This window comes from Pseudochaenichthys georgianus, unplaced genomic scaffold (assembly GCF_902827115.2).
Source record: "Pseudochaenichthys georgianus unplaced genomic scaffold, fPseGeo1.2 scaffold_849_arrow_ctg1, whole genome shotgun sequence".
Taxonomy (NCBI): Eukaryota; Metazoa; Chordata; class Actinopteri; order Perciformes; family Channichthyidae; genus Pseudochaenichthys; species Pseudochaenichthys georgianus.
In genome coordinates this window covers 8,910-23,530 of record NW_027263392.1, presented here as the reverse complement: position 1 = coordinate 23,530, position 14,621 = coordinate 8,910, and the positions used below count along the sequence as shown (strand labels likewise).

Sequence of the window (14,621 nt, the reverse complement as noted above, 5' to 3'; positions counted from 1 at the left end):
ATCACCTCGGTCTTTTTTTCATTGAATCTTAAAAAGTTCAAGGCCATCCAGGCTCTGATGTCCCGCAGACAGTCGGACAGGCGTTGCTGAGGGTTTGGGTCATTCATTTTCAGGGGCATGTCGATTTGCGAGTCATCTGCATAAAAATGAAATGAGACACCATATTTCTTAATGACAGCGCCCAGGGGGAGCAGGCACAGGGGAAATACAATCGGCCCCAGAACGGAGCCTTGGGGTACCCCGTATGTGAGAGGAGCAGAGGAGGAAGTACATTCATTAAGATTTACATTAAAACTTCTCTCAGACGGATACGACTTAAACCGGTCTGGAGCAGTTCCACTGATTCCCACAAAATACTGCAGGCGAGAAATGAGAATACTGTGATCTACAGTGTCAACGGCAGCTGTCAGGTCTAACAGTATAAGATAAAATAAGATGGACTTTTATTAATCCCTCGTGGGGAAATTGTTTCTCTGCATTCGACCCATCCTAGTGTTAGGAGCCTTTTTGAATGGCGCCCGGGGAGCCGTGTGGGGAACGGTGCCTTGGTAGCACTTGGTCTTGCCGGGATTTGAACTGGTGACCTTCTAGTTGCCAAGCCAAGTCCCGATCGACTTCCCCACCCCCGCCCCATTAATAATATAATATAAGAACAGCACTGTTCCCAGAGTCAGTAGCTAAAAACAGGTCATTAAAAACTTTTAACTTTTAATGAATATCAAAGACTGAACGTCCTCGCTGACACGCAGATGAACTCAAACAGAGGACTTGTTGACCTGGAAGCCACACACACACACACACACACACACCTGAACCTCCTGACCGAACACCGCTCAATATGTATGGGGATTTCTGCAGAGTAAATTAAGACAACCCAAAATCCCCCGTTATCGTGCAGCCCTCGTCCCTTCCTATTATTTTGGGGCACACACAGGACCATTAATCAGCGATAAGGACAGCTGGTTGTAATAATAGCAGCACTTTTGTGTTGCTATGCTGAGAGAAGTGGCCGGACATTTTCTCATGGAAGATACCCGCCTTTTCTCCTCCTTTATAAAGACAGGGAAAAGGGTTTCTGTTGCAGTCTAATCGCTGGATAACAATGAGAATACATTGAAACGGATTGAAGACACATCTGCGGGGATCAATCTGTGCAGCAGTGTCTGTGCATTTACTCTGCAAGGATTTGGTTTTTAAATGCATCTGAAATTACGAGAAAGAAAATGTACATTTGCTGTTAAAGTCCAGGTATGTATTTGAAGGAATATTGCACTTCTTATTTGCTTTAAATCTTGTTTTTTTTAATCATTGTCTTTATTCCTTTTGCACATTTACAAGCAGACAAAAACATCACTGCTTAATTATATAATTAACTGGCATGACAGCACTTACATTAAAAAAGTGAGTACGGCTAAAAATATAAGAAGAAATCATGAAGAAGAACGGAGCAGAAATAGAACTAGTCTCCCAGTTCAAGTATCTTGGAGTCATACTGGACTCGAACTTGACTTTTAAGAAACATATTAAGAAAGTATCAAATACCGTTAAATTCAACATGTTAAACAAATCAGACATTTCTTAACTGTCAAAGCTGCAAAGTCACACCTCCACTGTGTGATTCTATCACACATTGAATACTGTTTGACAGACGGGTCGTTTGCTTGAGCCACAAACCTGAAACCCAGAGAACAGCTGTGCAAGAGAGCTGTCCAGGTGTCTGACAGAAAGCCACATTCATACCACCTCTGTACCATCCTGGAGAAACACCATTTCTTTGAGCTTTGACAATTTTAAGTCTTTTAAAAATATGTGCTTTATTTATAAATGTTTACATTTTGCACATTTTCAAGCAGACAAAAACGACAGTACATGACTGCTTAATTATATAATTAACTGGCATGACAGCACTTACATTAAAAAAGTGAGGTTAACAATGCTAACAATTCAAATATATAATAAGAAATCACTAAGATTAATGTCTTTCATTTTTTGTGAAGCACTTTGAATTGCCTTGTGTTGAAAAGTGCTATATAAATAAACTTGCCTCCATGGACTTCGCCCCCCCCCCCTTAGGGGATTCATCCACAGAAAACACACTGGACGCGGCACTAGGTCAGAAACCAGAGGAGACTGTGAGGTCCACCGCAGACGGACCACTTTTGGACAAAATGTCCTCTCCGTTAAAGACAGCTCGTTGTGGAACAGCCTCCCAACTGAGACACGGGAATGTCCCACTCTCAATAGCTTCAAAGGACAACTCAAAGAATGGTTGAGAAACAGCAGACGTGCGATCACCGCTAAATGCACTTTAACACAGGGGTATGTCCTCGTGCACTTTTATCTTATCGTGCACTTTATATATCATAGCTGCTATAGTGTCATGTGGTAAATGCATGCTGCTCGTGCTCTTCCTGCATATCCTGCGATGTATGTAAATGTCATGTTCTTATATGTTGTATGCGACGGGACTACGGGTGGCAATTAGCTCAAAGCTCAAATCCGGCTAATTTACGCTTGTAAGCATTATTTTTGTTTTAAAGTGTCCTTCAGTGTCTCTGTCCCGGTTCAGAAGACATCTTGCTGTATCAATATGTGCATAGTTTTCAGGTTTTAAAATGTTATACGACACAAGGCACAAGAAAAGGAGCCCAATATATGTGTTGGCAATCCGGCAGACACTACTAATACACATGCAATGATAACTGTAACAAATTATAAAATAAAAACTGAAGAAAGAAACTTTACAAAAACGTAAGAAATATGGACACATGTTGCTATAAATGTACAGTTTGCAGGGAAATACAGATGTTAATGACACAAGGTACTCAAATAAGCCCACTATTCATGACTATTAATTAGCATATAAGTACAATTGTGAAGAAAGAAAACGAGAAAACGTTAAAATATATATTGTTTCCCTTGACATTTGTCTCATTGTGATGTATACACAGTTTGAAGGAAACTGAAGCTAGAAAATGTGCTCACGATATGCGCGTGACTCCAAATTAGCAAACCCACGGACACAGACGGACGCTGAGTGACGCGTCATGTACGAAATACTGTCTCTCCCTTTCTCTCTCTCTTTTTCTCTGACTCCTCGCGGATGACTTTGTGCCAACAGTCGCTGGTCGGAGGCAGCGCGCGCACAGTGAGCGTCTTTTTCTCAATTCTTATATACTTCCTTAAACACACGCGGATTTCCCTCAGTTTCACTTCACACTCGCGGGATATTATAAGAGGTCAACTGCCCTGAGAGACGCACAGCTGCTCTGGAGACGGTGGGCGGTTTCGTGCGTAAATCCTCGGGCAGCAGGTGGATGAGAGGCTGCCGCGATGGAGCACATGGACTCCACATTCTCCCCTAAAGGACTCCTTAAACACCACGGACTTTACATGAAGGGGACGTTTTAAAATCTATTTGGAAAGTAAGTCATGCTGTTGATTTTGTCGTTACGATGTGCGCACTTTAAGTCCTTATCTGAAGCATTTAAAAAGCACTTTTTGCGCACTTTAACGCAGTCCTTGTTTCATGACGCAGCTCGTGTTTGGCTAATTAGCAAACAAAGTAAATTAGAAAGGCATTTAAATCCTAAACATGTGCTTAAATGGATGCGTGTTGGTTTTTAGGAGGAGATGCTCCTCCGTGGAACAGGCGCAGGCAACTTGGAGACATATGGAGTTTGGAGAAGATAAATAAGGGAGAGTTTTCAAATCTTAATTAGGACGTCACGTGTTCGATGTCTACTGCAGAGGAAACAAACCGACACAATTTGGTTTCCACTTTACTGTGAGTGAAATAAAATCTCCGTTCGAGTTAGAAATGTTTTGCCTTGATGATTCCTATCTTAGTTTATCAGACGTTTCGGTTCCAAGAGTTTTAACAGACCACCGAATCTCCTTTTTGCTCCAATACAATTAACTAACCGCGTGACGATTAAACTAACCAATAATCACCAAATAATACCGATACTGCCTTCTCTCTCTCTCTCTCTCTCCTTCTCTCTCTCCCTCTCTCTCTCTCTCTCCCCCTCTCTCTCTCTCGTGTGGATGTATTATTAGTGCACATCTTCCTGACTCACTCACACCAACACATGTCCACAATGGAGCTCCACCGGTGTTTAAATATGAATATCCAGCACCCCCAGCCAGCTGAACCGCCCTCTGTAATCACTTTAATATCAGGTCGTTTCATGGCGAGAGGCGGGAGCTGCCATTCCTGCGCGTGCTGAGTCTAACATTAAGGATCTGGAGGCTTGTGGGTATATATATTCTGGCCCTGGATACGTGTTGGTGAGCAGTTCGTCATTAGGTTCACTTGTTGTGGATTACAACATAATCCCGCTGTAGTCTGATGGGTAACGAGTGGGTTAACACACATGTGGTGTTACAATTAGTATAATAATCCTCAGTAACCCAAGCACACACATCTTCTAATTGATTTCTACTAATTGCTATTTATTTATTTTTATATTTCTTTATGAATCTGTTAAGCCCGCAGCCTATTTTTCACATTTCCTGGTTTTGGTTTTCTTATTGCGGGAAATTGCACCTCTCTTTTGTTTGTAAGAAAACAGATTAGAAGTACCCAGCAGTCTCTCCAGAGTGGGCCTTCGCGTGTCGGCCAATCACAGCTCAGAGCGGGCAGATACCGCTGATTGGTCAGAGGGAGAGATCCCGTCATCGTGTCCGAGCTGTTTGTCCCCAGATCAATTGAATACACATTTGTCTTTGGCAGTGAACTGTCCACGTCGTGCATGTATGCATACGTGGGGAAGTCACACACACACACAGATACACACACACACGCACACACACACACACACACACACACACACACACACACAGATACACACACACACACACACACACACACGCACACACACACAGATACACACACACACGCACACACACACAGATACACACACACACATATACACGCACGCACGCACACACACACACCCACCCACAGAGATACACACACACAGATACACGCACACACACACAGAGATACACACACACAGATACACGCACGCACGCACACACACGCACACCCACAGAGATACACACACAGATACACACACACACATAGATACACACACACAGATACACGCACGCACACACACACACACCCACAGAGATACACACACAGATACACACACGCATAGATACACACACACAGATACACACACACACAAATACACACACACAGATACACGCACGCACACACACACACAGATACACACACACACACACACACACACAGATACACGCACGCACGCACACACACACACAGATACACACACACACACACAGATACACGCACGCACACACATAGATACACACACACAGATACACACACACACATACACACACACAGATACACGCACGCACGCACACACACACAGATACACACACACAGATACACGCACGCACGCACACACAGATACACACACAGTCACACACACACACACACACACACACACACACAAACAGAGATACACACACTGCAGAGATACAGATACAGACACACACACAGTCACAGTCTCACGCACCCACACACACACACACACACACACACACACACACACACACACACAGTCACACACACAAGCACACACACAGTCACACACACAACACACAGATACACACACACACACACACACACACACACACACACACACACACACACACACACACACACACACACACACACACACACACACACAGAGACACACATACACACAAACACAGATACAGATACACACACAGTCACACAGATACACAGTCACACAGACACACACACACACACACACACACACACACACGCACACACAGATACACACACAGACACACACAGATACACACATACAGTCACACACACAGTCACACAGACACACACACACACACACACACACACACACACACACACACAACACACGCACACACACACACACACACACACAACACACACACACATGCATACACACACACTCACACTTCACACTCACACACTCTCACACACACACAGCACACATCACACACCCACACATGAACACAACACACAGCACACACACACACACACACGCACGAACAACACACACACACCACAACACACACACGCAAACACACACACACGCACACACACACACGCACACACACACGCCACACACACACACACACACACACACACACAGATACACACACACAACACAGATACACACACACACAGATACACACACACACACACACACACACACACACACACACACACACACACAACACCCACACAGATACACACACAGATACACACACACAAAGATACACACACCACACAGATAAACACCACACTCACACACACACACAAACACACCCAGATACACACACACACGCACACCACACACAGATACACACACACAGATACACACACAGATACACACACATACAGATACACACAGTCACACACACAGTCACACACACACACACACACACACACACACACACACACACACACACACACACACACACACGCGCGGGAAGAAAGTGCTTAAAACCAGATAAGATCCAGTTTATATTTGTTTGCACAAACATGGCTCGAAAGTCGATTGTGTGACGAGTTGTGTAGCTGCAATGTTTGTGTCCTTTTGAAGTAGATGTGGTGACATCGTGCAAATCATTGTCATAAAGAGGAGATAACAGTTTTAGCATTCATTTATTTGTATCGTGTCGTATTTGAACTCTGCTGGATTACTACTATGCGTCTCTCTCTCGGTGCCACATGCTTGCCGTGAGGCGAATACATAACAGTATGGATAATAAGCACTCGACATGTAAAGGACATATCTGGAGACTTCCCTGGAGATCCTTTCTGATGCAGACGGTTGCCATGGATATCTAAAAACCATTATTTATTTTCAAAGCAATATTCTGTTTCTTAGCATCTCTCTCTCTCTCTCCACAGATCCATCGTGCGGCTCTGCCTCTCTACATGTGAAGCTTGTGGTTCCTCGTTCAGGAAAATCCCCCGAGCCTCAAAACCCCGAGACCCCAAAGTGTCACCAGTCGTATCGTAGAAGTCATTCCACCCTCATCGTGTGGTCAAATAATAAGTGGAACCTCAAGCCCAGTTATATCCACCTTCTCCAAGCTCCTTCGACCCCCTCTGATAGCCTACATCCCCTCTCCGCTACCATGGCTTTGGATCAGTGGACCTTCCTCCCGACTCCCCCCAACATCTCCTTCCCCGAACCCCTCCTTTACGACAGCTACATCCCGGGGAACGAGTCCGACTTGGTAACGAACGTCACAAAGACCCGAGAGCACCCCCAGGACAAAACCAGCTCCGTGGTCATCACCCTGATCTACTTCATCGTGTGCGCCGTGGGGCTTTGTGGAAACACCCTGGTTATTTACGTGATTCTACGATACGCCAAGATGAAGACGGTCACGAACATCTACATTCTGAACCTGGCGGTGGCGGACGTTCTGTGCATGATGAGCCTGCCGTTCATCGCCATGCAGCTGACGCTCGTTCACTGGCCCTTTGGACAGGTGCTGTGCAAAGGCATCATGACTGTTGGTAAGTGGAGTTAACCCACGTCCTATGTCCAAGTGTATTTCCATTTGCACATTAGCTACGGTGTAGATATGGCAATGAAAAACATAACATGTATCCATGATAAGCTGTAAATCAAGAGGAGTACAACTCACAGTAACCCTTCTCAGAGGACATAGTCTGCTCATTACAGGTTTGTATTTAGTGCCTCTGACATATCTGGACACTTTGCAGACCGTTTACATGCACTAAAACCCACAGAACACACTATAGGAGAGGGTGTTTAAAAGTCTCCTATCGAAGTGTCAGAAAACCCTCTCTCTTCTCGTCCGTACGCAAATCTCTAAAAACTATGACGTAATATCTGAAATGTGGACCCACGGGCCAATCAGAAACGTTGCTTTCAGAAACAATGCCCGACTGTTTTGGACGTAATATGGTCCGTGTTTACATTAGCATCGCTAACACTCAGAGCTAACCTGTACTGGAGAGCATGTGTGTGAAGAAGCAGGAAGTAGAAAGGAACTCACCTTGTGGTAAACCTGCGAGAGAGACATTTTGAGCAAAACACTTTATAGCCATGTTTTTTATATATTTGTACATACACTGAACAAAAATATAAACGCAACACTTTTGTCTTTGCTCCCATTTTTCATGAGATGAACTCAAAGATCAAAAACATTTTCTATAAACACAAAATAACCATTTCTCTCAAATATTGTTCACAAATCTGAAAGAATGTGTGATAGTGAGCACTTCTCCTTTGCCGAGACAATCCATCCCACCTCACAGGTGTGGCATATCAAGATGCTGATTGGACAGCATGATTATTGCACAGGTGTGCCTTAGGCTGGCCACCATAAAAGGCCACTCTGAAACGTGCAGTTTTGCTTTATTGGGGGGGTCTGGGGGGGTCCGAAAACCAGTCAGTATCTGGTGTGTGTATCCCTACCCCTACCCCTCACACCAGATTATATTTTTGTTCAGTGTATATGAGACTTATAATATATACCTACAAATGGTGTAATAGGAGACCTTTAACCCACGTCCTTTAGCAATTACTTAAATCGTTACTTGATGATACCTATCCTCACGTTCCTCCTCTCCTCTCCCAGACTCTCTGAACCAGTTCACCAGCATCTTCTGTCTAATGGTGATGAGCATCGACCGCTATTTGGCCGTGGTCCACCCCATCAGGTCCACTAAATGGCGTAAACCCCGCGTGGCGAAGCTGATTAACATCACGGTGTGGGGCGTGTCCTTGTTAACGATCCTGCCCACGTTGATCTTCAGCGGACTCAACAACGTGCCAGTGTGTGGGATCGTGTGGCCGGAGCCTCAGGAGGTTTACTCCACCACCTTCATCATCTACACCTTCTTCTTCGGATTCTTCCTCCCTCTGGTCGTCATCTGTATGTGCTACCTGCTCATTATAGTCAAGGTGAGAGCATGACACGCAGTTGATGGCAAGATTATTGTCTGTGGTTTGATTTCTGACAGAGATATCCATGTCTCAGACTGTATTGCTTTCACAGGGATATGTTAAGCCGCTGACAGTCCATTTCAGTCGCAACACACGGCCAAGAAACAGACATTACATATTAAAAACAAATAGGCAGGTGGTTAAGATTTTAACCACCTGCTTTTCAGTGATAGTGATACTTTTAATAATAATAATAATAATAATAATACATTTTATTTTTAGGCGCCTTTCATGACACCCAAGGACACCGTACTTTAAAAAAAAAAAAAAAAAAAAAAAACTAAATTAAAAATAAATAAAATAAAAGCTAAGAGGCAACAGAACAAGATAAAAACACAAACAGGAAATCATGGAGGAGACAGTCAAGTGGACACAAATGAAACATATAATGGGGAGCACTACAGTGAGTAAGCAGATTTGAACAGGTGGGTTTTTCTCATGTAAATCTTGGTAAACATGTAAAGAAACATATCTCCATTAAAACATTTATCCAACTGCTCCTAATATTAGAAAGGGGTTAAATTCAGACTATAATTCAAACCCTCCATTTTAATTTCCCAAAGTGTCACATTGTTGCTTACAGAGATATCCATGTCTCGTAATAATAATAATAATAATAATAATAATAGATTACATTTGTATAGCGCCTTTCACGGGACCCAAGGCCGCTTTGCACGGTGACCAAACAAACAAACAAAAGGGGCAAATAATAAAGTAGAAATGAAATATGTAGAGTGGAAGCAGGGGCTGGGATGGGTTAGGGGTCATAGATTGAACAAAGTGTATTGCTTTTATATATTTGAGATATTTTAAGCCACTGACCGTTTATTTCTCCACCAGGTGAAGTCCTCTGGGATGCGTGTTGGCTCCACAAAGCGAAAGCGATCCGAGCGCAAGGTGACCCGCATGGTGTCCATCGTCGTGGCCGTTTTCGTCTTCTGCTGGTTGCCTTTCTACGTGTTCAACGTGGCGTCCGTCGCCAGCAACATCTACCCCACCTCCTTCGTGAAGAGCACCTTCGACTTCGTGGTGGTGCTAGGCTACGCTAACAGCTGCGCTAACCCCATCCTGTACGCCTTCCTGTCGGACAACTTCAAGAAGAGCTTTCAGAACGTCCTGTGCATCAAGAAAATCGCCGGTTTGGACGAAATCGAGCGAAGTGACAGCAGGGCGGATAGGAGCAGAATGACTAACGACTCCGCGATTATAAACGCCAATTTGGAGGCTCATAACGCGGCGTTGCTGAATGGCGAGCTGCAGACGACTATTTAAAAGAAGAAAGACACATCCAGGGAGACTTCATGTTGGTTTTTCCAGATGAATGGGCTGACAATTCTCCATTTGTTGAGCTCTGTTCAAAGGATGTGTTGGAGGAGGATTATGTAATCGCTGCTGCTGCCATGGACACTGACATATGAACAAAGTGAAACACAAACAATGTCTTAAGGGGGTTTCAGAGGTCAGGGAAAGTACACTGACTCCAGCTTGATATACGGGTTAATGAAGCATCTGTGTCTCGTGTGTGGAGATAGAAAATGCATCTGAACTGAAGTGCTTCTGCAGTAGGGGAGAGTAGTGTTGAAGCAAACAAGATATATAGGAGCGATTTTCTCGCTTGAGATTTCTAATAAGTTGTCCGGAGTCACGCGGACGGACCACGATCGAAAGAAGACGGTGAAATACCAAAGGTTACGGCGCAAACATTGCTGTTCTTGATGGAGTGTTTTGAGGTCTTTGCGGGCGGCCATTGATTTCTCTGAAAGTGGAGATACGGGCGAGAAAATCTGAGAAATCTTTCAGGGCAAAAACAGCCGACAGTGTAATCCCAGAGAGACGGAAATAACGAGAAGCAACAGATTCATGCTTTCATGTTTTATTCATACCGGCTGATTAGCCCTTTCCCGCACGAACAAAATGGCAAAGACCTTTTCCAACAACACGTTTTATTTATGAAAAGTGAAGGATGTTCTCTCTGCAGGACGAGCTGCATCGATCCCGAACCCAACATCGTGGATTATTGATTAAAGCGCAAGGAAGGGGAAACATCCTGGCAGCCTGGCTCTCTTTAAAAACAGCTTGACTTTATATAAATATATATATATTAAAAAAAAAGATTTTCTGTCAACCCTGAGGGGGGAAGATCCTAAATGAATTTGAACTCCTGCTGTATGCTTGAAACGCATCAAGGACAGCTTGGAGACTTTGTGAACGCCCTCATGTGAACTTTATACTTCACTGTGTCCTGCTTTTAACATCAGTGTTACCAGCGCTGCCATGTAAAGAGGCCATATCTACTTGTACAGTGCTGTGTTGTGGCTGTTTAAGATGTTCATGTCAGCTTTGAATGTGGTTCAGCTTGCAAAAAAAACTATATTTTTCAGGATATGTAAAAAAAAATTGTCAAAGAGAGAGAGAGAGGCGGCACTAAGAACTAAATGCTAACAATTAGCTTGCTGAGCTAACTGGGCTGACTCCATTAACCCTTCCTAGTAGAGCAACAAAAACCGCATCACAACAATAACCTGAATTTGTAAACCTTATCACATTACATTACATGTTAGACGCTTTTATCCAAAGCGACTTACATACTCAATTTATTTATTTACTTAATTCATACTCAATCGACTTACAATCCCCACAGGAGCACTTTGGGGTGAAGTGACTCAGGGACACAACGACATGCTGACTGCAGTGGAGTTTGAACCTGATCCCAACGCACAACCCACTGAGCCACACGCCTCCCTTATCAATCCATTAATAATGACTGAATGAACCCACAAACACACGTCTATTTCCATTTGAGCTATCAGTTTCCCTTTGCATATCCACACCTGGTTGCCAAGAGATTTGTAATAGGGTCGTCCGCCATATGCTTTAGGGTCGGATTCACGACAGTTTATATGTCAGTCGAGTTAAAAACCATCGATAACTGCCATCGAAAGAGATGCAGGGTCGGACAGGGAGGTTTCTGCAGAAAATTATATATCATGGCGTTGCCTCTGCGCGGTCAGGAGATGTATTTATTGCGAGGTCAGTGCCATCTTCCCTCACAGACTTATTCTTATTCTACAGACTTAGCAAAGCATATGTGTTTCGTGCAGACCCTCTTAAAACATCCCATCATCATCACTGTGATATACATTTCAGTACGACATGAACATTATCCTTTCGTCCTATAATCGAAAATGCAATATTAGTCAAAATCATTATCAGCTATTTGCAGTTTGAAACAACAAAAGTAGCTGCAACAAAAAACCTGAAACGATTAAGATTTACAAACCTCTTAAAAACTATATTTCCAAATCTTATTCTACAGACTTAACAACGCATATGTAATGTGTGCAGACCCTCTTAATTTGTTCACATTGAGCACCCTCGTATGCATGTAGGTGCAGTTTGATATCATTAGAATAAAATGCGTCACACATACGCACATGTCTTGTCTGAGAGAAGCAGGAGGCGAGGACAGCTTCTGCATCAGCGCGTCATACGGTGCACCGAGTGGATGTTGAATGGGTCGAAAACACGCTTCATCTTTCCGTGTGGATTTGCCAAATGCTCTACAGTGAGGAACGCAATTAACAACGTCGCCCAACACCGCAATAATTATTCTCTCATCATTCACAGTTAATTACATTTCCCCAGTCCTACTATCTCCTCTCTCTCTCTTTGAACAATACTAATACGAGCTGAGCTGAACTGAACCATGCTGAAGGAAACTCTATTTCTCTCATTGCCGTCGGCTATGTGGAAATACTTAATGGACTTATATGTACGTAATGAACCCATGTTTAGTAGATGTTGATAAGTCGGTTCGTGCCAAATCCAATGTAAATGTAGCGCTAAGAAAGGCCAGCGAAGGAAGTCAATCGCTGCCCTTTTTGTGTGAAATCCAGACCGACTTACCGTCCTGTAATTAGCTCGTTTAATGGAAAGTCATTTGGGTTGACGTATGTCCGGATTTCTGTCTTGTTAAAGGTCTCCTATTATCCTGTGTTTCATCGATATATCACAGGTCTCAGATATATACAGAGCCTGTCTCTGATTGGCTGGAACACCAACCAGATCATTGCAGCATTACCCATAATCCCCTCTGTTAAAGCCCTGTTTCAAAGTGCTGATTCTCTGTCTGTTACTTTAGATGAAAATAGGGAGCCCCTCCCCACGCCCCTCTGAGAGACATTTGGTTACAAAGAACTCAATAGCCGCGTTCACACCGCAGTACTTTTCCCACTTTAGTTCCGATATGTCGCGTTCACACCAAAAACAGCCGGAACTAAAATTAGTCTTTCGAGGGAGAAAAAGGTTCCTATGTCTGATTGGCTGGGCGGATTGCAAACCACGCCCCGTACAACTAAAAAAAAGTTTTGTGAAGCCGCCATCTTATTATCCTCGCATTAGCATTATTAGCATTAGCATTAGCCCAGCGCAGAAACGCAGAGAGACTAACTTATGGCAACACAAAATAAAACATGGGAGCGTGGAGATGAGGAGGTGTCGGCGTTCTGGCGATTTACTCGGAAGGCTTCAGTAGAAGCTGCTGGGACTCCCAGCAGCTTCTACTGAAGCCTTCCCCAACTCCGGGGACTTCCGGCCGGGGACTTTGGGCGGCAGTATACGCCGTGAAGTGGTTTGCGGCCTGCCAGTAAACCCAAAGCAGAAGAAGAAGAAGTGACGTCAGCGGCTTCATTTGCCTAATCCTCCCTCAGGGACTTTTTCCGGTGTGAACGCGATCTGTACTTAGTGCATGAGAACTAAAGAGTTCTCATGCACTAAGTTCGCATGAACCTTTGTGGGAAAAGTACTGCGGTGTGAACGCGGCTAACGGTGCTCTAGAGGAGATTCAGGTGATAAGTGGGGGGGGGGGGGGGTTACCTTGGTTGCTGATTGGCTAATGGTCACACAAGACAACACATCGTTATGACATCACAAAGTGACCAAAATCTGATCAGCTCATTTTCAGAGACATGAAGAAGAGACGTGAAGAAGAGGGGACACATGTTGATGTAGAAGAGACGTGAAGAAGAGGGGACACATGTTGATGTAGAAGAGACATGGAGAAGAGGGGACACATGTTGATGTAGAAGAGACGTGAAGAAGAGGGGACACATGTTGATGTAGAAGAGACATGGAGAAGAGGGGACACATGTTGATGTAGAAGAGACATGGAGAAGAGGGGACACATGTTGATGTAGAAGAGACATGGAGAAGAGGGGACACATGTTGATGTAGGAGAGACATGGAGAAGAGGGGACACATGTTGATGTAGAAGAGACATGAAGAAGAGGGGACACATGTTGATGTAGAAGAGACATGGAGAAGAGGGGACATGTGTTGATGTAGGAGAGACATGAAGAAGAGGGGACACATGTTGATGTAGAAGAGACATGGAGAAGAGGGGACACATGTTGATGTAGAAGAGACATGAAGAAGAGGGGACACATGTTGATGTAGAAGAGACATGGAGAAGAGGGGACATGTGTTGATGTAGGAGAGACATGAAGAAGAGGGGACACATGTTGATGTAGAAGAGACATGAAGAAGAGGGGACACATGTTGATGTAGAAGAGACATGGAGAAGAGGGG

At 44.1% G+C, this 14,621-nt stretch overlaps 1 protein-coding gene across 1 annotated transcript; it reads left to right on the top strand.

The window, feature by feature from the left end:
• The first annotated feature begins 3,113 nt into the window (after positions 1–3,113).
• LOC117444602 (somatostatin receptor type 2-like) lies at positions 3,114–13,901 on the top strand. Its single transcript, XM_034080046.2, has 4 exons — positions 3,114–3,425; positions 6,959–7,576; positions 8,668–8,993; positions 9,876–13,901. The coding sequence occupies exons 2-4, from the start codon at positions 7,189–7,191 to the stop codon at positions 10,305–10,307; spliced, it is 1,146 nt and encodes a 381-aa protein (XP_033935937.1). The 5' UTR covers positions 3,114–3,425; positions 6,959–7,188; the 3' UTR covers positions 10,308–13,901.
• Positions 13,902–14,621: the final 720 nt, after the last annotated feature.